The sequence below is a fragment of the Malaclemys terrapin genome, chromosome 1, assembly GCF_027887155.1.
Source record: "Malaclemys terrapin pileata isolate rMalTer1 chromosome 1, rMalTer1.hap1, whole genome shotgun sequence".
Lineage (NCBI taxonomy): Eukaryota > Metazoa > Chordata > Testudines > Emydidae > Malaclemys > Malaclemys terrapin.
This window is the reverse complement of record NC_071505.1, coordinates 130,053,641-130,080,185: the sequence shown is the minus strand read 5'-3', so window position 1 is coordinate 130,080,185 and position 26,545 is coordinate 130,053,641. Positions and strand designations below refer to the sequence as shown.

At 39.5% G+C, this 26,545-nt stretch overlaps 1 protein-coding gene across 8 annotated transcripts in view; it reads right to left on the bottom strand.

Annotated features, from left to right (window-relative positions):
• Positions 1-876: 876 nt before the first annotated feature.
• Positions 877-26,545, bottom strand: part of CCDC91 (coiled-coil domain containing 91) — a 348,558-nt gene continuing 322,889 nt past the window's right edge. For all 8 annotated transcript variants that reach the window (XM_054038852.1, XM_054038884.1, XM_054038837.1 and 5 more), the window contains one exon: positions 877-2,633. In XM_054038852.1, coding sequence (XP_053894827.1) covers positions 2,481-2,633 — 153 coding nt within the window. In that variant the 3' untranslated portion in view covers positions 877-2,480. The remainder of the gene's footprint in view (positions 2,634-26,545) is intronic.

Here is a 26,545-nt window from a genome sequence, read left to right as displayed (position 1 = left end):
GATTCGGGGATCGATTGTCGCGTCCCGACAGGACGTGATAAATCGATCCCCGCGAGGTCGATTTCTACCCGCCGATTCAGGCGGGTAGTGTAGACCTAGCCTGAGAAATGGCACTAAAAAAGTAAGCAGTTGTACTTTGTATAACTGTATTTTCCAAACGATTAAGATGTAGCCCCATGGAATCCAAATTGGAGCTAACAAATACATGAATTACTGTGTCTGGGGGGCCATATGCAAAGAAGAACTGTTGACCTGGAGGGCAGGGATCAGCATTCATGTCGCATTCCCTGTCTATACCCGGCCTGGCATAGCTAGCTAACGATCCAACCAGCGGACCAAATTCAGTGATGAATCCTGGTCACAAGACACGTTGTGAATATGCTAAGAAGACTGTTGACTTGGCACAGGTGGTAAAAAGTGCTCCAACCACTGATGCTATTGAATCCTTCTGATGACTCAGAAAAAAACCTGGTATTGTGACCTGAGTAACAAAAGTGGGCAGTCAAAACTGAATGAGCCAGTTTCATCTACACCATTCCTTTTGACTATTTCCACTAGCTAACCAGCATTATTTTGACCCACTAGAATCTGTAACTCAGCACCAGTGATGGAGAATCCACCATGATCCTTGGTAAGTAGTTCCAACAGTTAATTATTCTCACTGTTCAAAATGTACACCTTATTTCCAGTTTGAATTTGTCTAGCTTCAACTTCTAGCCATTGGATCGAGTTACACCTTTCTCTGCTAGATAGAAAACCCCATTATTAAATATTTGCTCCCCATAAGGTACTTATAAACTGTAATCAAGTCATCCCTTAACTTTCTTTTTGTTAAGCTAAATAGATATTGTGATAGACTCATGGAGTTCAAAGGAATGTTTTCTAAAATCCTTTAATCATTCTTGTGGCTCTTCTGTGAATCCTCTCCAATTTATCAACATCTTTCTTAAATCACGGGCACCAGGACTGGACACAATATTCCAGCAGCAGTTGCACCAGTGCCAAGTACAGAGATAAAATAAAGTTTAGCTAGATTTATTTAAAAACAAAAATAATAGGTAAAAAACACCCCCCAAACTAAGCAAAATGAAAAAAGAAATAATTTGGGGCCAAACAAAATATTTTGTTCAATCTGAAACTTGTTTTTTCCCCCTTTTTATTTGTTTCAAACAACACATTTTTTCCACTTCAGGTGAACTTGGAATGAAATTATTTTTGGATTTTTTGGTTCACACTCGGCTCTACTTGTAGTAAAGTCAAATTAATTAATTTCAATGGCAAAATATGTCTACTTACAATTAAAATTGCACTGAATAAATGTCCAAGATTCCCCACCGAGGCACTAACTTGTTATGTGAGATATCACTCATCATTTATTTACATTCATAATTCTGAGCAACATTCTCATTTTTTGTTAATTGATTCTGAAATCTTACAAACTAAGGCCCCAATTCTACAATCAATAGCGCACAGGCACAGCAGTCCATCTTCATGCTCTCCACTGCAGGGTCAGAGCCTAAAGGCCTGATCCAAAGCAAACGGAAGTCTATGGGCAAACTTTCATTGACTTCAAATAGGCTTTGAATCAGGCGCTTTAAGGGCACCATCTTGCATTCCCTACTCAGGTAGGGCTTCCACTGTGGTCAGTGGGAATTCTACCAGAGTAAGAAGTGCAGCATTTCACCCTAAATATTTAAATGTACCCTTTCCTATAATTGAAGTCAATTACCGAAGATCCACTTTAATGAGAAAAAGTGATTTTTGGAATCACAGTATCTCTCAAGAACAGAAATGAGAAATATTCACCACAGATGAGTTTTTACAATACAAGTGACTTCTAGACTTTTTTGTCTCAGTGTAAAAAGATGTGGTGTTTGGTTTTTTTTTTTAAAACACATTCCTCTTCCAATGCTGGAGAATGATCTTCAGAAACAATTTTTTAAAAAATGTTCAGCAGCATTCTTATGACTCAGTATTGACAGTAGTGATAAAAAAGACACGTGATGATAAGATTCTACGGCCGCCAGGGCAGCAATGCATTGATCATGTACCGGGGGATATAGATAGACTTTCATATGCGGTTAAATGCCTTGCTGAATCAGGGGCCAAATCACAGCCTTTTTCTGTGTCAAAAATACTAATAAATTATATGAACACATGCTGATATCTCTTGTAAACAGCCATAACAAGGCAATGTTATTATCACCACTGCATTTGCCTACGATATCACTAATAGGCCACTGAAGGCTTTAAAGATGACAACATGTGCACAGTTTAATATTGAGAATTTCTTCCAATTATTTTCTTATTTCTAATATTGCAAACCAGCAATAATAATTTTAAAAAATCAAATGAAGTCACTTGCGGATAGTTTCTACTAAACATTGTTTTAGATCAGTCTTGACAAATGATAGAGTCCCATATTTTAAATAGAAGAGAGATTTTGTAATTTGCAGCATACAGATTTGTAGCATCATGAATCACATATTTTCATTGCTGTTTAGATTTTCAGTTTCTCTCTCTTGCTCTGAAGTGATTGGTTCTTCTTTTAATAAAGTGCTTAATTGCTTCTGTGCACATGAGAGGAATAGTTCCAAACTACACAGGCTACGTTGACGGACAACTTGATCGAGCTGTTGGAAAAAACAAGAAAAAATTAATTAGCAAAAAAACTAGAAATAAATACCAAATTGTAAATAAAACCATTTTGAAATTAAATGCATTGAGTACATGCAGGATTTTAATGATACAATGAAATTTAATCACATGTCCATATATCTGATTTTCCTCTAACTAAAATGAATAAATGGCTACCCATAGTTATTCAACAGCTGTCGGTGTTTGTTAGATAATATTAAAATGTCCAGATTATTAAATACTTTGAGGAATCTTACACAAACATAGTACTGTAAATGCTAGATGATTAGTGTCTTGGTCTGGGCACTTTTAAGTTGTCAGCCTATCCACAGGGTAAACACAACAATATTACTGGGTTTAGTCCCCTGTAATAGAACATCCCTTCTTTGACAGACCTCCAACACATCACTTTTTTTCCCTTTCCCATGCAGTGTTAGCAGTTCTTAAAAAGATAATAATCAATGATGCATTCTCTGAAGTGACTAGTCAGTATTTCCTCCAAAAGAACAATCAAATTCCAGCCAAATTACATAACAGTAAAGATTTTTTTTACAATACAGTAGTCAGATAATTTTAAATATTAAATACTGCTTAAACAATCTGTAAAAGTGTTACGAAAGTTTATTGCAACCTGAATGAATTCTGAAAGAAACAGGGGTTACAAAACTACAACCAAATAGTTCTGATATTCCAGCCGCTGCTACCCCCGGGGCTCCGAAAACGGGGCTCAGGCGGCGATTTAAAGGGCCCGGGCTCTCCGCAGCGGCCAGAGCCCGGGGCTCTTTAAATCACTGCTGGAGCCCTGCTGCCACTACCCCGATATAACGGGGTTTCACCTATAGTTAAAGGAGAAGAAAAGGATGAGAGGAGCAGGAACTAACAGAAGGATGTGAAATAAAGCATCACCATTTATATCACTGTATAATTTTCCCCTTAATATACAGTTTTAGCCATTCTACTTACCGAATCCACTAAAATTATTATTTGGGTTGTTTGTGTAAAATAATTTCTTTATAGTTATTGCAAAGAGGTGAAGGACATTCCAGACAATATTCAAACTGCTGATCTGGGTTTGATGGTTAAAACCACTTGACCCAGCAACAATTACACAGTTTCTTAAAGATGAAAGGCTTGTTCTAATGATCCCAGAGTCTTTGAAAATTCCCACTGGTTTTGATATAAAAGACACCACTTCTACAACAAATTGAACACTACATCTAAATGCAACTGAAACCACCTGCAAACATTTCACTTTGAATTTGCTTGATGATGTATTTTTGTTGGTCAACACAGCAAAAGCGGTACTAAACATTTTTTATTCATTCACTGTCTCTACTCTGCATATTGCTGGATTCCCCTCCATCCAGGCTGTGGGGAACTCAATAATTCATTCCACTGAGGGCAGGGCCCGCTGTGATAAAGAGGGTGGGGCAAAATGACAGGATTTGCCCCACAGTGTTGCATTTGCCAGGACATAAATGAATGACACAGTAACATGGTTTACATAAATATTTTTGGAACTTCTGAATGTTATATTATTAGTGAACAAAATGAATAGCAGAAGCCCTATCATTTATATCTTAATTTTTTTTAATATGAAGCAACTAATATAATAGCAGAGCAATGCTTTCAACACAACCTTCTTTTGGGCAGCCATATTTCAATTGAATTTATGTATAATAAATTCCTGGGGCTAGAGTGAGAAGTAGTGGTATAAGTCTAATGAGACGTGTAAAGTTATGCCACTCAAGAGAAGTAGGTAATGAAATTCAGAAGAAATCTAATTTTGTACCACATCTGGCAAACTGTGGTGCACCAGTGAGTAAGCAAGGTTTTGAACTGTAATCAGCTTTCTAACAGTCATGCAGATTGCTCATACAGCTGTAATACTAGCAAAATACCAATATGAGGCCATGTGGCCCTGGCAGGCCTTAAGTGGTTAGTGTCTGCAAATGGCCACGGTTTATGAAAATATATTATATGCACCACACATCTAGCATTCATGGATTTAATTATAGCTTTCAACAAAAACCTCAGATCCTGTGGTATGTTTCAGACTATGTATTTAGACAGTTTGTTACCCATAAGATGCCATAATGCTATCACAAATGTTTGCATGAGTGCTATATTCTAATAGATAACAGCTTTTCTATTTTAATACATAGTGCTGTGCCAGCCCAATGGTACCGCCTAACTTGTATTTGAAAAATGCCTTTATGATTTAGTTACAATTTTGACTGAATAAACTATGATAAATATACAGGTTGTCATGAATCTGTTCACTAATATTCCTTCTACTCTTTTGCAATGCAAACGAGACTCTTGCTGAAATACTGTTTCCCACAGTGTGACTTTCATCAGCTCTCAATGTCTCTCATAGCCCACCCAAACTACATCCCTTTTTCCTAGAAGCTACGCCCTCCTCAGTCTCTCCACCAGTATTGTACAACAGCTTCTATGTAATTCCTCTCATTCGGCTGCATCATGCACGTCTCTAGCTACAAAGGAAATTTTTGCCATTCTCACTAGTAGTGCAGATGCTATTGCGCCACACACTGCCAGATCTGAATTTAGCTCATATTTTATATAGTAACACCTGTTACAGACAAGCCATCGGAGGTGTGCATGTGGGTGTGTGGTGGGCCTAGCCCAGAGCAACATAATCCCCAAAGCAGCAGTGGTTAGTGGGGGCAGGGTAGACCAGGGAGCAATATGAAGGCAAGAGCTCTCACAGCTCATTCCTCTGTGGATCTGGAGGTGTCCTTTTGGTAGTCTCTATAGTTGGAACGTCTTGCCCTCCCCCTCCTTCTGAAGTCTTCCCCAAGCCTTCAAGAAGATGATTTGTAGAGCTCTCTTCATGGGGAAACTTGCAGTAGTTTTCTGTGCCTCTTATCTTCTCCCTTGATTTCTCCATAGGAAGGGGAGATATAGCTCAACTTACATAGGATCATGTGGTATGGATAGCAAAGAACATTTGGGACCCATTTCTCTAGAAATATCACTAGGTCCTCATATTCTGCTCCCTCTGGTAGACATATCAGTTAGATAAGCTTAGCATGAAACTCATTTTTAACAGTTTTTCCTTTACTCCACTTATGGCCTATCCTTTAATAAGGTATTCAGCTAAACTCCCCCCCGCATCTTTTCTTTCAGCCTGATTGTGCAGATTCTGTTTCATGTAAACCAAAGCAGCCCTCCAGATGTGTGATCTGTGACACAATGGTGTTACCTTTCTTATCCAAGGCAGCAATCTCAAACAGTGTACTTGAAAATGTATTTATTTCACAAAGTATTAATGTAAATACTTCCTGCATGGAGTGGTTTGGGTGTATCTGAACAAACTCAGAATTCTTTGGCTTTTGAGATAGAGGCTTTGATTTTAAGAGTCTCAGGTGAATTAGCCATATGTTTGGAGATTTTTTTTGTTGGGTTCAATTGGTTAGTTATTCACCATTTTTCATAAGGAAAGTTTATTGCTTGTTAAAAGTTTTAAAGTTTATGTAAACTGAGTAAAATAAGAGATCAGAAACTCAGTTGTCTCCTGTCTGCTCATTTTATGTGTTAGCTTTGCCTTCCCATTAAACATTATATTTTTAAACTCTTTCATGCTACAGTAAATGACAAAGCACTGTGTATAAACACTTAGCTTCCTCTTATAACATGAGAAGCATAATGAAATGACGCTGGCTTTGAAAATGGTATATATTTCAAGTACATTCAAGAGGAGAATATTTCCTTTAATGTAGAAATAGGCCAGGAAGAAAAAAAAACAAGCAGCTTTGTTACGCAATATATTGCTTAATGAAATGTTATCCACAGTCAAACAAATTTTAATAAATAGTGCTTTCAACATCACTGCGCCTCTGCTAATGAAATATATATGAAATGTGAAAATATGTAAGTAGATCATTTTGAATGTTGTTTTTCTAAATAGTCTTTCCTCTATATTTTTAGATTATGTTCACTTCATGGAATGATCTCATTATTTAAATAAAAATAAATGGACATCTGGCAAATTCACAGACTGAATGTGACTCATATGCAAATATGATCAGTATGAATAACACCTATTTGGGCTTGAGCATTCACCCACCCAAGAAAGCCCCAGAGTTCTAATTCTACAGAAATTGAAAAACACATGAGCTTGATGATCTGGAACTACAACAGCTTGGAGAGATTTTTCCACCCATTGCCACCATGGTTAATACTGAGGAACATTTTATCTTCTGCTTACAACTGAAAACTATCAGGCACAAAGTCTCCTGGTTCTGTACAGTGCTGCCTTCTTTTAACATAGAGCTATTAGGTACTGTTTTCACAAAATCTCTCTCACACTCCTTGCATTATTGTTTTGTCTGAGCACTTTTTTTTTTGACAGTCACCAGCACCATTTTAATTGTATAAAGTTCTTTTTTCTTGAACTTCTGTGACGATGAGACAATCACTTAAGAGCTAAATTCTTCTCTCTGATGTGCAAACGTGGCACTCTTTGAGAATTTGGCTGTAATTGTTAATAGCCATAGCAACATTGTTTCCTGACTCATCAGGTGCCATTTGCCATTGGAGTTTCCACAACAAACCACAGCCCTTCAGTTTCCAAAAATTAGCTGACTCTAATAGCACATTCCAAAAACATTCAGCTGCTGTTTTTTTCCTTCTGTTTTAACCTTCACCCCAACTTTGAGGCCCCAATATGATTCCACAGCCTGCTGGCCAAAGATGACTGGATGGAACTCCCTGTGGAGACATCTACATCACTCTTTGACCACACACAAGGGTTTGCTTTTGAGCAATGCGAGGCATGCCCAGAGGATGAGCATGATGCCTCGGCAGAAATCCTGGCCTTGGAACCAAGCAATTGAGTTGGGAAATCAAACCTGGGGCCCACAGATGGCAGCATATAATACTGCCACTAAATGATTGTTCTGGCTCCAGCTGATCTATTTTATTTGGTGTTGATCCATCTTACTATTTTGCATCACTTAAAATACATAGCTTAAACCAAACTCTAAAATTATTCTTAGCATAAAATTCTTCTTAGTGTATCTGCTTGTCATTCATTTCAAATTTACCATAAAACTGTGTGAAAATCCACATGGCTGATGTCCCAGGATGAAAATACTTTCTACTGCTTTACATAAAAATCACAGAACATGCATACTTTTAATGCTACGATTCTCCTCACCCTTTAATACAGTTCCTGACAGGAAATATTCTCCATTGCTTTCTCTATTGAAGGCCTCCCTACCTGATTAAGAATTTCAGATTACTAAAAAACAGGAATAACCAACTATTATAGCACATACATGTTGTGTGTTTGTAGTAGGTTATATATATCAAATGCAAAATAAAATGTTAAGCCTGAAACAAAGATTACAGGTGAAATTCTGGTCCCATTGAAGTCAATGGGGACAGGATTTCACCCTCAATGGTCAATAAATGCAAAGTTAAGGTAGTATGTGTATCCTTAACTCTATATTTTGCATACAACCACTGTGATAGTCTTCAAACATAACCTAAGAGATCTAACAAATGTATTTGGCCATAAGCTTTCATGGAGTGGAAAATACAGTAGGAAGATATATATATACACAGAGAGAGAGAGAGAACATGAAAAGATGGGGGTTGCCATACCAACTCTAACGAGACAAATCGATTAAGGTGGGCTATTATCAGCAGGAGGAAAAAAAAACTTTTGTAGTGGTATTCAGGATGGTCCATTTCAAACAGTTGACAAGAAGGTGTGAGTAACAGTACGGGGAAAATTAGCATGGGGAAATAGTTTTTAGTTTGTGTAATGACCCATCCACTCCCAGTCTTTATTCAGGCCTAATAAGATAGTATCCAGTTTGCAAATCCAGTTTGATGGTATCCAGTCTGCAGTTTCTCATTAGAGTCTATTTTTGAAGTTTTTTGTTGAATAATTGCCACTTTTAGGTCTGTAATTGAGTGTCCAGGGAGTGTTCTCCGACTGGTTTTGAATGTTATAATTCTTGACATCTGATTTGTGTCCATTTATTCTTTTGCGTAGAGACAGTCCAGTTTGGCCAATGTACATGGCAGAGGGGCATTGCTGGCACATGATGGCATATATCACATTGGTACATGTGCAGGTGAAGGAGCTCCTGATGGTGTGGCTGATGTGATTAGGTCTTATGACGGTGTCCCTTGAATAGATATGTGGACAGAGTTGACAACGGGGTTTGTTGCAAAGATAGGTTCCTGGTTTAGTGTTTTTGTTGTGTGGTGTGGTTGCTGGTGAATATTTGCTTCAGGTTGGGGGGCTGTCTGTAGGCAAGGACTGGCCTGTCTCCCAAGGTTTGTGAGAGTGAGGGATCGTCCTTCAGGATAGGTTGAAGATCCTTGATGATGCGCTGGAGAGGTTTTAGTTGGGGGCTGTAGGTGATGGCTAGTAGCGTTCTGTTACTTTCTTTGTTGGGCCTGTCTTGTAATAGGTAACTTCTCGGTACCCTTCTGGCTCTGTCAATCTGTTTCTTCACTTCACCATGTGGGTATTGCAGTTTTAAGAACGCTTGATATAGATTCTCTAGGTGTTTGTCTCTGTCTGAGGGATCACAGATTGATTGAATCTTAGAACTTGGCTGTAGACAATGAATCCTGTGATGTGTATGGATGAAAGCTGGAGGCATGTAGGTAAGTATAGCAGTCAGTATATAGGGTGGTGTTTATGTGACCATCGCTTATTAGCACTGTAGTGTCTAGGAAGTGGACCGCTTGTGTGGACTGGTCCAGGTTGAGGTTGATGGTGGGGTGGAAATCGTTGAAATCTTGGTGGAATTCCTCAAGGGCCTCCTTCCCATGGGTCCAGGTGATTAAGATGTCATCAATGTAACGCAAGCAGAGTAGGGGCGTAAGGGGACGAGAGCTGAGGAAGCGCTGTTCTAAGTCAGCCATAAAAATGTTGGCATAATGAGGGGCTATGCGGGTACCCATAGCTATCCCTGTGACTTGAAGGTATAAAATTGTCCCCAAATCTGAAATAGTTGTGGGTGAGGACAAACATAGGCACTGAAATCTTTGACTTCAGTGGGTTTTGGATTGCACACAGGATGGTGTTATTAAACTGTTATAATCTTTGTTTATTGAATTTTATCTATTTTATTGTAATATGGACAAGCCCTCTTTATTGTAAGTAATGCCATATTTTGATTGTACAGTTTTGTATTAATTCATCCATCATAGCAGTAATATTTGGCTTTTATCTAAAATATATTTTTCAACCTCTCTGCTACCTACACATTGCTGTTAATTTGTTAAAAGTTGCAATTTTTAAATCAATTTTCCTTATTTGCTTTGTAGTTTCCATTATTTGAATAGGAATAAAATCCAGGCAGTGCATTTCTGAGACATGATGATTCTCCTTGGGTGGTTGAAGTCTTTGCCCTTCAGCCTTGTGCCTCACAATTCACAAAGTGTGCAGTAATCCCTTGGAAATGCACTGTCTGCTGCATCTTACTGCTTAAGAGACTTTGCATGTATTGTACTGTGAATTGGCTATAGATGCCAAACTGTTCAGCAGAACACTATACTGTAAGTGTGGATTTATAAGCACCTTTTCATATTTTGAGTTGGAGGTATCATTCCTTAACTACAAAATCAATTATAGTTGAGGAGCTTGGAACAATTTTTATAATTGTACAGTTTTTCATCACTATCCCACACTAGTGAATGAGTCTGTCATGGTGCTGAAAAGCCCTGTAGTTGGAAAAGTTCAACCATCTAATTATATTCTCTACTAAAATTGTGGGCTCAGAAAGCTTTCCCACTGCATTAACATATGAACTGCTCCCCACTGATTCAACAGAAGGGCTTTTAAATAAAACCCGACAACCTAGCACATTAAATAGAGCATATGAAAAATTACTACCTTGAGGAACCTGCAAATCTATGAGTTGGATGAGAAAACAATGGACTACTTCCTCCCTTTTCTATAATGTGCAAAAATGAAAATAGATCCAGATGGCACATGTGTGTAGCAGAGTTTACTTTGCAGTTAATCCCAGAACAGGACATTTTTGTCTGTCCACCTGTGAATTTCCACTATTGATAACACTTTCTAAGTATATAAAAACAAGGTTCTTCATGGCTGTAATTCATACTGTATCTGCTACACATTAGAAAACCATCAGTGTTCAGGACTGAACCGCTTGGAAAAAAAATTATGTTTAACAAATTATATTGCCATATGAAAATGTTTCTTTCTCCTTAAATAAATAATGCTGCAACTTCTAAACCTTAAGGATTTTATGCTCTGCACTTGATCAGGGAGGCCATTAAAAATAATACCATATGTTGGAGACATCTTTAAAACAGATTTGCCTAGACTGTGAAGGTGGTGGGAAAACACCCTGTGTCAACCCCCTCAGAAACGTTTCTGTCTTCCAGTTGAACACAGGAATGTAAGAAAACACTAATTTTCCTTCCTCATATAAAGAGGAAAATTTGCTTTCAATTAAGGAAGCTATATTGGGTGCACAAATGAACTAAAAATGGTAACAACCCTGCCCAGAAGATTGCAAAAAGAGAAGAATAGGATTTACAAAAATAAACAAAAATATCCAAGCAATCTAGTCGGGGAAACATATTAGTTAGCCGTGGGGCAACCTTTTTATTTTCCATGCATAATACTTTAACTGACACAATTATCTTTTATTTTCTAGACACTAGTTCAGGAACATGGGCATTCTACAGATGAGGCAGGATTTCTGACTTAGCAACTTAGGTTTTGTAGGGTGCAATTTGGAAGAGTTACCCTAGTTTATTTTAGTAAACTGATCTAGTTATAAAGAGAAACATAAACATAACATTAATATTTAGGCATCTCTGACATTCTATTTATAAGAGTGACAAGGCAGGTGAGGTAATATCTTTTACTCAACCAACTTCTGTTGGTGGAAGTTACAAGCTTTTGAACTACAGAGAGCTCTTCTTCAGGTGTGGGGATGGAAGCAGTGTCTGAGCTAAATGAATTGGGACAGACTGTGAAGCATAAGAGCTAAGGCATGTTGTAGGAGTCCACTTGAAATGAAATGGACTATAAGAGTTTGATTGTTATGCAAAAGGGGTTTAAAGTGGGCCATTGAGGGTTAGCAGGCAGGTGTGTGTTACAAAATGTTGTAATGAGCCAAGAAACCAGTGTTCCTGATGAATCAATGATTTTTAGCGTTTATCAGCATTATGAATTTACGCTCCTAAGCTTGCCTTTTGAAGGTGCTGTGCAGGTTTCCTTTGAGGACTAATACTGAAAGATCAGATATGAAATGAACGCTTTGTGAAAAAAATGTTAGCCCACGGGTGAAAAGCATTTCCTTACAAATTAAGGCCTTGACCCTGCAAACATTTACACATGCATGCAAATTCACTCATAATCAAAAGGGACTAGTCACCTGATTAAAGTTACTAACGTGTGTACAGTGAACACTTAAAAAGTTCACAGATTTTTGACAGTCCCTATACCTTAAAACAGGAAATACCACTCGAACCAGTAATACCTATACTATAAAACTGCAGTGTGTGCCCCACTGTTGGTTTTTACAGGATCATGGGCTAATGTCCAACACGTAGATTTGCTAGGTATCCAGTTTTCGACCGGAACGCCCAGTTGAAAAGGGACCCTGGTGGCTCCGTTAAAAGTCCGGCTGGCGGTGCAGCAGAGTTAAGGCAGGCTCCCGGAAGCGGCCGGCATGTCCGGCTCCTAGGTGCAGGGACAGCCATAGGGACTCTGCGTGCTGCCCCCGCCCCGAACGCCAGTTCTGCAGCTCCCATTGGCCAGGAACTGCAGCCAATGGGAGCTGCTGGGACGGTGCCTCGGGGCGCGGGCAGCACACAGAGCTCCCTGGCCCCTTGCCTAGTGGGTGTAGGGACATGCCAGCTGCTTCCGGGAGCCGCACTGACCCAGGTTGGGCAGGGATCCTGCCTTAGCCCCACTGCACTGCTGATCAGGAGCTGCCTGAGGTAAGCGCCGCCCAGACGCACCCCAACCCACTGCCCCAGCCATCCCGCACCGTAACTCCCTCTTGCACCACCTGAGCCCCATCCTGCACCAAAACTCCCTCCTGCATCCCACAGCCCCTCCTGAACCCCAACCCCCCCCACCGCAGAGCCCACTCCTGCACCCCAAACCCTTCATCCCCAGCCCCACCCCAGAGCCCGCACCCCCAGCTGGAGCCTTCACCCCCCTCCTGTACCCCAGCCCCTTACCCAGCCTGCTGAAAGTGAGTGCGGGTGGGGGAGAGCAAGCGACGGAGGGAGAGGGGCTGTTGTGAGTGGAGGCGGGGCCTCGGAGAAGGGGTGGGGCAAAGGTGTTCGGTTTTGTGCAACTAGAAAGTTGGCAACCTTACCACACATGAAAATGTTGACCAAAAGGCAAAGATAGAGTTCCTGTGCATAGGAAGTTATACATACTGTAACTTTTACATATACATAGGGAAATTCTATTTTATGTCTATACAAGACATTTGTGTAACTTCTAAAAAGCAGGGTTCATACAACAACCTACAGTATTCTCAAGCTTTCAGAGAGATAGACCATCCTTGGATATTCAGGTGTTTTGGGGGATGGCACAAGAAGGACAGGGACATCATTATTGTAATTTATACTGAAAATAGCAAAACCAAGTGGTAGAAACATACCACTTGCCCTGCCTCCTCAATTATTTGAGTCATAAAACATAAGGTCAAGATGGAAAGCAACAAATAGAGAACACTCACTCTATAATATTATCTTTAGATATTGCTGCAGTGGAACACATTTTCTGTAAGGTAAATTGAGCAAAAAGGAAACATATGAACAATATGATGGCCTGATGACACACATCCGAGAATACTCAAGGAGCTGACTGAGGCGATATCTGATCCATTAACGATTATCTTCAAAAAGTCACGGGAGATGGGAGAGATTCTAGAGGACTGGAAAAAGGTAAATATAGTCCCCATCTATAAAAAGGGGAATGAGGACAATCCAGGGAATTACAGACCAGTCCACTATGACCCCCAGATCCCTTTCCGCAGTACTCCTTCCTAGGCAGTCATTTCCCATTTTGTATCTGTGCAACTTACTGTTCCTTCCTAAGTGGAGTACTTTGCATTTGTCCTTATTGAATTTCATCCTATTTACTTCAGACCATTTTTCCAGTTTGTCCAGATCATTTTGAATTTTAATCCTATCCTCCAAAGCACTTGCAACCCCTCCCAGCTTGGTATCGTCCGCAAACTTTATAAGTGTATTCTCTATGCCATTATCTAAATCACTGATGAAAATATTGAACAGAACTGGAAGGAGTACTGTTGAAAGGGATCTGGGGGTCATAGTGGATCACAAGCTAAATATGAGTCAACAGTGTAACACTGTTGCAAAAAAAGCAAATATTGTTCTGGGATGTATTAGCAGGAGTATTGTAAGCAAGACACCAGAAGTAATTTTTCTGCTCTACTCCACGCTGATTAGGCCTCAACTGGAGTATTGTGTCCAGTTCTGGGTGCTACATTTCAGGAAAGATGTGGACAAACTGGAGAAAGTCCAGAGAAGAATAACAAAAATGATTAAAGGTATAGAAAACATGACCTATGAGAGAAGAATTGAAGAAGTTGGTTTGTTTAGTCTGGAGAAGAGAAGGCTGAGGGGGGACATTTTAACAGTTTTCAAGTACATAAATGGTTGCTAAAAAGGAGGAGGGAGAAAAATTGTTCTCATCAAACCCTGAGGATAGGGCAAGAAGCAAAGGGGCTTAAATTGCAGCAAAGGAAATTTAGGTTGGACATTAGGAAAAACTTCCTAACTCTCACAGTGCTTAAAAAATGGAATACATTTCCTAGGGAGGTTGTGGAATCTCTATCATTGGAGATTTTAAAGAGCAGGTTAGATAAACACGTGTCAGGGATGGTCCAGATAATACTTCATCCTGTCTTGAGTTCAGGGGATTGATCGAGGTCCCTTCCAGTCCTATGATTCTAATGTCCACCATATTCTTATGATATAATAAAAGCACAGAGCAGGCATAAACACTCAATTATTTTATTACTTCTAAACAGTTTGTAGTAGATCCTGTGAGTGTATCCTGGCCCCATTTAAGTCAATGGCAAAGCTCTGATCAACTTAAATGGATTCAGGACTTCATCCTTTGTGTATAGTTGTACCCTCCGATATTGTATATTCTGGAAAATTAGCTACTTTGCTGTGTATACACACTAGCAAACTTTCCAAGATATACAGCAGCTTATTCTCAGCAATGGAGGGCAGCATTGAGGTATGTATGTCCTGATGTGCACCTTTACTGTAATGAATATGCATGTAGACATGTGGGGGTGACAATGTATTAATGAAGAGAGTTGTAACCATATTCAAAATTTCATACTCTACTGCACACCATTTACACGTATGCATGCAAAGCACAATCCAGCCATATATCTATTAAGAGTTGGAAAACCAGAAGTATTTCTGGGTCAGGCTACCGTAACTGCAATATAATGACAATTGTGAATTTACATCATGTTTCAGTGTCAGCACGTAAGAGTGCACCCACACTCTATAGCTGAAATCCTGGGGCCATTGAAGTTAATGGGAATTTTGCCATTGGCTTCAATGATGCCACGATTTTACCCCATATGGCCATCCCTAGAGCAAGGGTGGTAGGGAAGGGAACACTGCGCAGAGAACTGGCTGGCCCTTCCCTTCTCTCTGTTATATGGGGAGTACGATCCTAAAGTGTAGCAACTGACCTGTCAACCATGTTCATAGGATGAGTTTTTAGAGCATGGGATTTTCTGAGTTGGCACATGAGATGATATTTAAAAAATATATTGACACAAAAGCTGCTGAACTAGAACAGGTAAAAAATCCGGTTTCTTCATAGGTACTCCAAACAGGGCTGGAACTGGCAGCATTGGATTTCTACCAGGACCAATCATCCTAGCCTTAAAACACCCTCTTCTGCACCCTCAGTGTCATTTCAATATTTCCTGTTTCCTTCCCACTTCAAGAAGAAGAAGAAGAAGAAGAAGAACACAAATACTAGTAATAGGCTATTAAGAATAACACTACCTAGATTATACAAGTTCCATTAAAAATAACTTCTCACACTTTAGTCCTAGTAAAACTAATTCATATTTTTTTTCTTTTGGACACATGTAAATAAAGTTGCAATGGTTATTTACAACCACAATAAAATACATTTCAAAATGAACAGAAATGTATAAAAAACCCATCATTGCCAGTTCAGAATTGCATTATGTGTTATATATTGTATATTGCGACAGGCAGAAATTAAGGGGATTAACATCTCCTGTCTGTCTATTTATTTTAGGCACTTATATAGCCAAGGCCGGCTCCAGGGTTTTTGCCGCCCCAAGCGGCGAAGAAAAAAACAAAAAAAAGCCATGATCGTGATCAGCGGCAGCTCCACTGCACCGCTTTCTTCTTCAGCGGCAAGTCCTTCCCTCCGAGAGGGACATGGACCCTCTGCTGAATTGCCGCCGAAGAGCCCAACGTGCCGCCCCTTCCCCTTGGCCGCCCCAAGCACCTGCTTGCTCAGCTGGTGCCTGGAGTTGGCCCTGTATATAGCCCCAATCACTATAGTATCTGAGCTCCTCACACTGCCTAATGTATTTATCCTCACAGCACTCCTGTGAGATAGGGCAGTGCTATTAACTCCATTGTACAGATAAGGAACTGAGGCTTAGGAAGGCTAAGTGACTTACCCAAGGTCACAGAGGACGTCTCTGGAGCATCCTTCCTACAAAATAGTGAGGGCCCTGAACGATTGAGGCATTTAATGGGACTTGAGTGTTCTCAGCACCTTGCAGGATTGGGTGCTAAATCAGCTGCAAAACCTCCTGAAGGCTTTTATTGCTCTGTTGATCAGTGTCAATTTACAATCCAAATATAGTCAGGCCAGGATAATGCTTTCAGGGTACTGCATCTGCATTTTCCTTTAGTATATTTAAACAAATAAATTACATTAGCAAATGAAATGGAGAAATCGAGTAATCTGACTGGCTGACAGTGAGTCATGCTCACACAGATGTGTTACAATAATTCTACTGGCATAATGATATCATCTTATTTAAATAATAGGAATCACCATTCCTGACTGAAAAGCAAACAGCAAAGAAAGATTTATAATGATTTATTTTATTATTGTGTAAATGAGAGTTATCAGGAAATACACTAAGCTAAAAGGTACAAATTACTTTATAATTATATTATTTGCTTCCAATGGAGCTATATATTAAGTAAAGGAACCATGAAATATCATCCAGGATTTGGCAATCACAACATAAATCATATAACCATTGTACAATACTATTACTCCTTTGCATTAAGCACCTGGTCTCAAACTGGTTTACAAGTATTATCTAAAAATTACATTAACCCTCCGATGTACATAACATATTTATTGTTCTCACAGTTCACCTATCTTGGGCCAGGTCTACACTAACCCCCTAATTCGAACTAAGGTACGCAACTTCAGCTACATGAATAACGTAGCTGAAGTTCGAAGTACCTTAGTTCGAACTTACCTCGGTCCACATGTGGCAAGCAGGCTCCCCCGTCGACTCCGCGGTACTCCTCTCGTCTAGCTGGAGTACCGCAGTCGATGGCGAGCACTTCCGGGTTCGACTTATCTCGTCCAGACAAGACGCGATAAGTCGAACCCAGAAGTTCGATCGCTCACCGCCGAACTACCGGGTCAGTGTAGACCTACCCTTGGAGATAAAATGTGGCAGGTGTTAACCATTTCACAGCAAAACAGCATAATCAGTTTCAGTTAGGAAGTGAAGTGAGGAAAAATGTTCTATTGAACTGAAACTGTAAGGATGATTTTAGATGTCATAATTTGGGGATTGGTCCTGCCTTGAGCAGGGGGTTGGACTAGATGACCTCCTGAGGTCCCGTCCAACCCTGGTATTCTATGATTCTATGAAGCTTATATGAAACATGATACAAGTATATCAGCTGTTCTCAAACTGTGCTCCATGTAAGTGAAACAGCACTAGCTCTCCTCCATATTTCTAGTTGCTTAATTTAATTTTTGGGGGAGGGATAGCTCAGTGGTTTGAGCATTGGCCTGCTAAACCCAGGGTTGTGAGTTCAATCCTTGAGGGGACCATTTAGGGATCTGGGGCAAAATAATCTGTCAGGAACGGTATTTGGTCCTGCTGTGAAGGCAGGGGACTGGACTCAATGACCTTTCAAGGTCCCTTCCAGTTCTACATTTCTATGAATTTAGTTACCTAAGTCAGCATACAGCCATAACATTGGTGTTAACACCCTGCTTTCACAAAAAGTGTCATGGCATCTTCACTTGACCACATTATCATAGAAAAACAGGGGTGGAAGGCCCCTTGAGAGGTCATCTAGGCCAGACCTCTGGACTGAGGCATATCTAGAGCATCCTTGACAGTGATTGTCTAACCTGTACTTAGAACCCTCCCATGATGGCCAGTCCATGACCTCCTTTGGAAGCCTAGTCCAGTGCCTTATACTCAAAGTTTTTCCTAGTATCTAACCAAAATCTCCCTTGCTGCAGGTAACCCTGTTACTTCTGGTCTTACCTTCAGTGGACATGGAGAACAACTGATAACTGTCCTCTTTATAACCGCACTTATATTTGTAAACTTATCGGGTGCCCCTTCAGTTTTTTAATACTAAATATGCCCAGTTTTTTCAACCATTCCTCACAGGGCCGGTTTTCCTAAAGCTTTTATCATATATATATATATGGCTCTCCTTTGGACTCTCTCCAATTTGTCCACATCTTTCTAAAAGTATGGTGCTGAGAACTGGACACAGTATTCCAGTTGAGGCCTCACCAGTGCCAAGTAGATGTTATGTCGTACCAAAAAACAAACAGTAAAGTGACCCCTAACACCATACTGGGGCATTGTTTCAGTACTGATCTAACTTAGAGGGAAGAATTCCTAAATCAGCAGCATCACTTTGACAGTTAGGGGTTTCCTATGGACTTTGGAATGACCATGCTTAGCTTGTAAGATCTGAAAGGATCATAGAACAAGATAGTATACTTGAAGGCACAGGATTGCATGAGACCACAGAAAATGCCTAAACCATCTCTTTACATATTAGATCCCTTCAAAGAATAAGAGTGGGTTGGGTTCACATTGGGTTCCAGGCTCGGCCAAGAAAACAAAATCTCATTGCTGCAGTGAATCTATGGTCAGCCAGCCTTTGCAAAGGGGGAATTGCATGTGTATTAAAACAAGATGTCCGAGCCCTAAAATTTGGATAACAGCAAAATAAATTCTATTATTCATCTATGAAACATTTGTATTTTGGAGATCACTTTGAGTTTTGAATTCCTCTCTGAGCACTGGTGAGACTGTAGCCACAAGCAAAAGCAGCACCATTTTTATTGTAATATTTACTTTTTATTGAAAAAGCAAGATTGGGAGTATTTCATGCCAAAGTGAATCAAAGTTCAGTACAGCTGTGGGGGAAGCACTCTATAAAGCTGCAGCTGCAACAATGTCATCAAAGAAAAGACCTCCTAGTTTTAAAACATAAACAGATAGAGTGCCTGTGGCTCTCAGCAGGTCATCATTCATGACACCACAGGAGAGGTTTCTAGAGCAGGAGGAAAGATCCATAAGCAAAAAATAATAATCTACAGGCTTTAGACTCTAAGGACTCTAATCAAATTGCTTCTGAGGATGCCAGCCAGCAAAGACTCCTGAACTACGCAACTATAGCATATTCTCAGAGAAAACTTTCCCTTGGTATTACTAGACTGATCAAACCTGCACCTTTCCAAGAATCAGCTTGGACTCAAAGCAACACCACCAGGTGACATTCATCCTCAAATGGAAGACAGTTCTTTACCTGGATGAAGTATCATGTTTGAAGTAGTTTTCCATAGAAAAAAAAAATCCAGCTAAGGAAAAAAATACCCTTGGAATTTAGAGTGCTCTGTCAGGTACTTTAGGTCAGAAATTAAATGGTGTAAAAAAAAAGATTTAATGAATCATAATATCAAGACACTCAAGCATTAAGCTAAGTGCTTAATTGGAAAGAAACCAACTAGTTTTTGAAAAGTCAAGTACAAAAAGTAAATAAGCAGCATAAATAGTGAAAAGGATATAAGATTTTAAAAAATGTGCAGTTTAATCATCTATTTAATATTATTATTGATGCAGGTAAAGACATTTGCTTTTTAAAAAGGTATATACATTTTTAAATACAACAGCTCTCTTTAGTTTTAAAGCGAGCTTGATAAAGGCTCTGTTCCTGCTCCCATGGACTTCACGTGAGCAGCATCCTATTGCAGGAAATAAGAGGAGGAAAAATAAATTAGAACATATCTGGCTGAGGCACGCTTTCCATTTCCATTTTTAAATAACAGGGCAACCGAAGAGTAAAAAGAATAAAAATAATTGGAAGATATCGTCCATGAACCAAAAAGATTTGATTAGAAATTTATTTCAAAATTTGCAAGTAAAGAGTTATAAAATGCTTCTTCGCTTTCACTTGTTCAAAGTTGATCAGTTAGGACATAGCTCTCAAATAAAGCTTTGTCAAACATGGAAAAGTAGGTGAAAGGTAAGCTATTTTTCTAACTCTCAAAGTTGAGAAAATAACAAGAAATTTAAATAGTTGACAATACTGAGGTGAAAGTTATGTGGCCCCGTAAAGGGGCATTGTATACACAAAAATAAGGCTCATGAGTCTGAATGTACAAGAACACCGTAACAATAGATTTTGGCCTAAATTCTCTCCTCCAGTGTGAAGCCTGTGCACAGGGCTATGTGCTAGGTAGTTGTGCAGCAGATGAAAGATGAAAAAACAAACCCTTCCTTAGCCTCCAGGCTGCCAATTTGGGTTGGACATATTCCTGGAGGTTTCATCACATGACATAATCCTTATTTAAAGATTGATCTTTGATTCCTGGAGATTCCAGGACAATCCTGGAGGGTTGGCAACTCTACATAGCTACAGTGACCTTTACACCTCCTTCTCTGCAGGTGCAGGATCTCTATAGTAGTGGATCTTCTGATCCCACTCCTAGCCCATCCATACTCAGTCCTGTACCCTGGTTTATAGGAAACTCCAGAAAGCAGGGCTCTGTGCTGTGCAGCTGGGTGAACCTCTGCCTGGTTCAGTACATCTGACTCCCCCACCAAGTGGTGGAAATGTAGCATTTCCACTTATAAGGGGCTCCTCTGCACCTGTAGAGGAAGTGACTGGATTTGCCTCTTTGGGTCCAATCTTGCAAGCACTTACTACTGAATGTACTTGCATTGAAGTCCTACATCTGATCATAGAAAATGCCTATTTATTTCTATTCAATGGAATGACATACAGCAGTATGGGTTACTTCTGGACTCAATTCAATTTATAAAACTAATTTTTATAGTGTACCTAGCAAGCAAACAATAACTTAAAACAGAAACAAAAATCTATAGCTGGTAAGTTGAGTATAGCTTTAGATACAAGTGAACATAACTGTACTTTGGACATGAGTGATAAATTAAGAGCACAAGAACGGTTATACTGGGTCAGACCAGTGGTGCATCTAGCCCCCAGTATCCTGTCTTCCGACAGTGACCAAATGCCAGATGCTCCAGAGGGAATGAACAGAACAGGGCAATTATTGAGTGATCCATCTCCTGTAACTGATAACTTATAACTAAATATCAACAATAAAACACAATCAAGGAACTCAAAAAGATAGAAAGAGCATTACACTTTACCTTTACACCAAATATAACCAATAAATAAATAATCTTTAGTATAAGGTGTAAAGATGTATACAATTTATGTTCTGTACAGAAGTCCCTTTATTAGCTGACTACTCTAATAGGAATGGAATAGCCTTATGATTCATAAATCACAAGGGACCACTAGTGAGCAGAGGAAAAAAAAACAACGCAGTAAAACTTTTTTTTTCATTTTTAAATATATGAAAATGAACCCAATTCCAACCTTTTTGGGTGCTTGTATGATGATTAAGGAAAGAGAGGATTTTATTCATAGACTCAACGGTCCAAACCTCAAAAAGTTAAATACCGTCTCATAATCCCTTCTCTAGGCCATCCAACCCCATCCTCCTCAAGTAAAGGATAGAGATATTTTATTGCATAAATAAGACAAATGTTGTGGAAGTATTTATTTTAACTATTTTGGTAACTAGAAACTTTTTTTTTGGAAATACGTAAATGAAATTGGCTTTTGAAAGAGTTACTCCCATAGCTTTCAGTGAAATTCAGATGAATATGCTTTTTATAATATCTTTGTAAGGCTCATGTTTTCTGCTGTAGAAAAAAATCACAAAATTTTGGAGTCATACAGCGAACAAGTTAGTATAAAGAGACCATCTGTTACAAAGATACACATAATGGACAGATCCCCAGATATGTCAGAGTAGTGCTTGATGTGTGTGTGTGTGGGTTGGGGGGATACATAGGTAGCTTTATGTTGGTCTCCAGTTATGCCTGACACATATCCTCCCTGCCTCCAATCACTCATTATGTCCAGGGGCTGGAGCAGAGCGGGTAAAATCAGATGGAGGATTCCCCATTTGCTAAGGAAATCCTCAGATGCAGCTTTAGCTCAACTTTTAAATCCCGTCCGTGCCACTGGATGGTGCAAACAGAACTTAAAAAGAGGATCTGCCCTATGACTGAGAAAAGAGAAAACTATGGATGGTTTACGCAAAAGTAATTAATCCAAGTTGATCATGTTGGACTGATTAAACTTTTAAATGATTTATACAGTAATGTGGATTACATCACATTAAATAAAACATTTTACAATTACTGTCATACCTGCCAATATATCTAATTTTATGTACTCAAAATAAAATCTGAGTGAAGGAATGTCAATGGTTTACTTTGAATTATATGCAATGCTGGAATACATTACTGATCAGGATATGCAACAGAACAAAAAACACAGAAATAGATTTAAAGTGGAAGCCTTCAACTTTACTAATATTTACTTTAATAGCAAAGGGGAGCATCTAATTCTCACCACCCTACTCCCCAATAGCAGGCATTTAGCTTGAGTCCAGTGCAGTGCTAACTGGCTCATGCTATATAACCAATAGTTATAGGTGGATTCAGCCCACCTCTTAATGCTCTTGTCCTCATTGTGCAAGGGGGAATGAGGGTACTCATGAGGGGTTCCTCAGTTTGCGAAGTCTTAGTTTCCATCAACCCTGACATCTCTTACTCATGTATGCCTCTGAGAGCTGCATTGCACAACAGCCATAAGTTGTGAGAAAATTACTAATTTCTCTTACTAAATTTACAACTTTAAATGTTTGCCTACATCTTTATTAACCTAAAAATGGGCTTCCAGGATGATGGGAGGGGAAACCTCCCCCCTGCCAGACACCATGTCAATCCTGCCTTGAGGGAAAAATTCCTTCGTGATCTCCCAAAAAACCAAACTGATCAGACCCACAGCGTATGAGAAACATAGTTCAAAGTATATCGCAGTCACAGGGCAGGCAGGGTGGGGAAACAATGGCAGGAAAATGGCTGCTATTTGCCCATAATGGCTTTACATACAGAAGTGGAGAAGGGCAGAAGAGCCCATTAGGTCTCTCCTCCCCACATGGCCTGGTAAATGGACAATGGGGTGGTGGTGAGGTAACCTCTTCCATTCCCTTATCTCTCCCCTTTCAACCCAGGCACAGTCTCCATGTGCATTCTGGTTGAAGGGAAAGGAAGGTAGCCAGAAGAAACAAGGCTCCAGAGCTGCTCGGCTTACCCCTTCTTTCCCCGATGCAAGGGGCTGCCTACCCCATACTAGTCTGATAAACAATCCCCCCCCGCACTGAAATATGGGTGAAGGGCAGTGGAGGAGCATAACCTGAAAACTCTTATTCATATGAACAGTTTACACCAGTGCATGTTACATGATTTCGGGTTGGCAGTCCTAAATCCACAGTTTGTGGATCTATCACAGTAATTTTCTTGATGCATGTAAAGGTTATAAATACAACACAGCTACATCACAATGAACATAGCTTTGACACACCATAATATCCAACAGACATCTTACTACTGAAGGTTGCAATTTAGTCTGCCATTCCCGCCCCCCCCCCATTTTGATTGATTCTGCAGTCTTTTCCTTAGCAAAAACTCACTTTCAATCAGAGTTTAGCCCAATAATGAGTACAAAATCAGACTAATTCTTTGTAGATTAATACAGTGGAGAGACACACAAAAGAATGGAACAGCTTTTACTTGTTTTAAGGACAGAATTTCATATTCTTGTAACTTTATTATAGGGCAGTTGTAATATATCTATCTATATACACACATACACAGAGACAAAAACACACATACACTTAAGTTTTCTCATACAGTTTCAACTAAATTACTCAAGTCGGTATGATTTTCTACATTATGTAGTAAAAAATTAAAATAATTGTGTATTTAGTCATTCCTGTCATGTTTTATAATAAACAAAAACAAAGTGTACAGAATTAATGTATTTTTCCTGCCCATAGGCATAGTTTGACTTCTATATTGGGGGAGGGGGCGCAGCTCCAGTCAGGCCAATGGGGCCGCACATTGTGGGGGAGGGCAAATTCCGTGCCTGCCAGAGGCTTGCAATTTGGCCATGTTCCTGCCCGCTTGCTTTTTGATTTAAAAAATTAAAATTAAATTAAAAATTAAAAAAAAAGATCCAGTAGTACAGCTTGGAGATTTATGATATGGTATAAAACTGTGGCAGACAATGAAATGAAAGAGAAGCCCACAAACAGATGCTCAAGTTAGCAGCTGTATATGCTGAAATATGTCTCCACCTAGCAGGGCCTAGCAACTGGAATACTGTACTCTCCCTACATTATGAGAGCCATCAATTTCAATTTAATATTTGAAAATGATCATGATAATATCGAAAGTTTTATGGACTAAAAGGCATTTCCTAAGCATGGAAAATCTTAAGCTAATTTCTCTATCATACATGCATACACAGCACACTGCTTCAGAATGCCTTGTTCAATGAGGAGAAAGCAGGGAGAGCCAGGTGCACCAACTCATTTTACACTACAACGTTACATAAATCCCCTACTTAATGCTTTGGGTTTATATTGCTCTTTGAGCTGGGTAAAGGAGCAGTGTGAAAATGCTCCTAAAGCCTCAATGTAAATGTTTCTTTAATCCTATTAAAGCCACAAAACAGGCCCAGCTGAATGAGCAGGAAACTGAGCTAAAGAACTCTCAGTGACCCCGTCACCACTGTCGCTCTTGGCGCTAACCTATTGGTCAGAAGTTCACCCTGACCAGGGCTTGGGTGATGTAGCATAGTCCGGTTTCAGCACCCCAATTACTGGGCCCTTTTCACTCATGTGTACATATTGGCTAATAGCAATTTTTTGTATAGCATCATGTTCCATATTGTTACCTCAAAGCTGAATGATCAAAACACTGTTGATACGGAAATAATAGATGGGACTGAGCAGTCTTAAATGCATCTTTGTGGCACAGACAGATTACACGTATCTTTATGAAAAGTGTTTCCCCCATATATGGCAGTGTATTCAGCCAAAAATGATACAGCTTTATTGCTTTTCTTTTAAAGTCAGGAGAGAGAGAAAAAATTAAGAAAAATACTCGAGGTGACACCACACTTTAAAAACTGGGTAACTGGTCCTTTAAAATGTGTTGGTGGTAACATTTAGGGCTTGGACTCTCATTAATGTGGCCCCTGGGAAAATATAAACACTCTTTCTGAAATTAAATCTTGAGTTTGCCCACCACAGTCTTGTTTTCAGCTTCAGCTGCTGGCACTTCAGTCTGCAACTGAGGCCTTGGATTAAATGCCAAACCAAACATTTGGGAACAAGAATGGTAATGACACCCTATTTTGTTCTAAGTCACCTTAAAACATGTAAAGTAAAGCAAAACAAAATACAAGAAAACATTGATTTTGAGGGATTTTAAATAATTAATCTGATTTTCTATGCCTCTCCCAGTTCCCTTTAAATAATAAATTATCAAAAGAAAATAGTACTGCATTCTTGAAATCAAAAACACACTTATGAACAACAAAGGGGTTCTAGTGTCAAGTGAAACTGATGAATGATACTGAACAGTATGGATTATATCTCAAGACACACTGAAATCACTTAATTTACATAGTTGTTTCTGATATATGATTTTTTGCTTAAAGAATATAAATCTTACAATAACTATTATCATGTAACTCATGAGGATTGCATTTACAAGATTAATTTTGTATACAGTATAAAGACACGATCAATATCCACCATGGATTTCAGGGAGGGGCAAACATCATTAACTTAATTGATCCACCTGTGGATCAATAAATGAAAGTTACTCACCTGTAACTGTAGTTCTTTGAGATGGACTCTGTGCATTCATCCTCGTGGGATGTAGAAACAGAGCAGCCGTTGGTGGAATGTTTCATAGGAATGTCCAATGGAGTGCTTGCACCCCCTTCTGCCCTCCCTCCCCTCACTAATTCTCAGTGCTATACTCACACGATGTAGGGCTCTATCTTGGGAAGCAGTGACTCTGAAAAGGATTTGGGGGTTATAGTAGATAATAGTTGCACATGAGTTCCCAGTGCAACGCTGTGTCGAAAAGGGGCAATGCAATACTTGGATGTATAAACAGGCCAATATCAAGTAGGAGTATGGAGGTTATATTATCTCTGTGTTTGGCACTAGTGCAACCACTACTGATCTATGTCCAGTTCTGATGTCCATAATTCAAGAAGGATAAACTGGAGAGTGTTCAGTAAGAGCCACAAGAATGACTATAGGATTAGAAAACATGCCTTATAGTGAAAGACTCCTGGTATGGAGTTCCATCTGCTTAGCTTAACAAACACAAGGTGAAGGGCTGACTTGATCAAAATCTATAGGTACCTTACATGGGAAACAGAAAGTTGA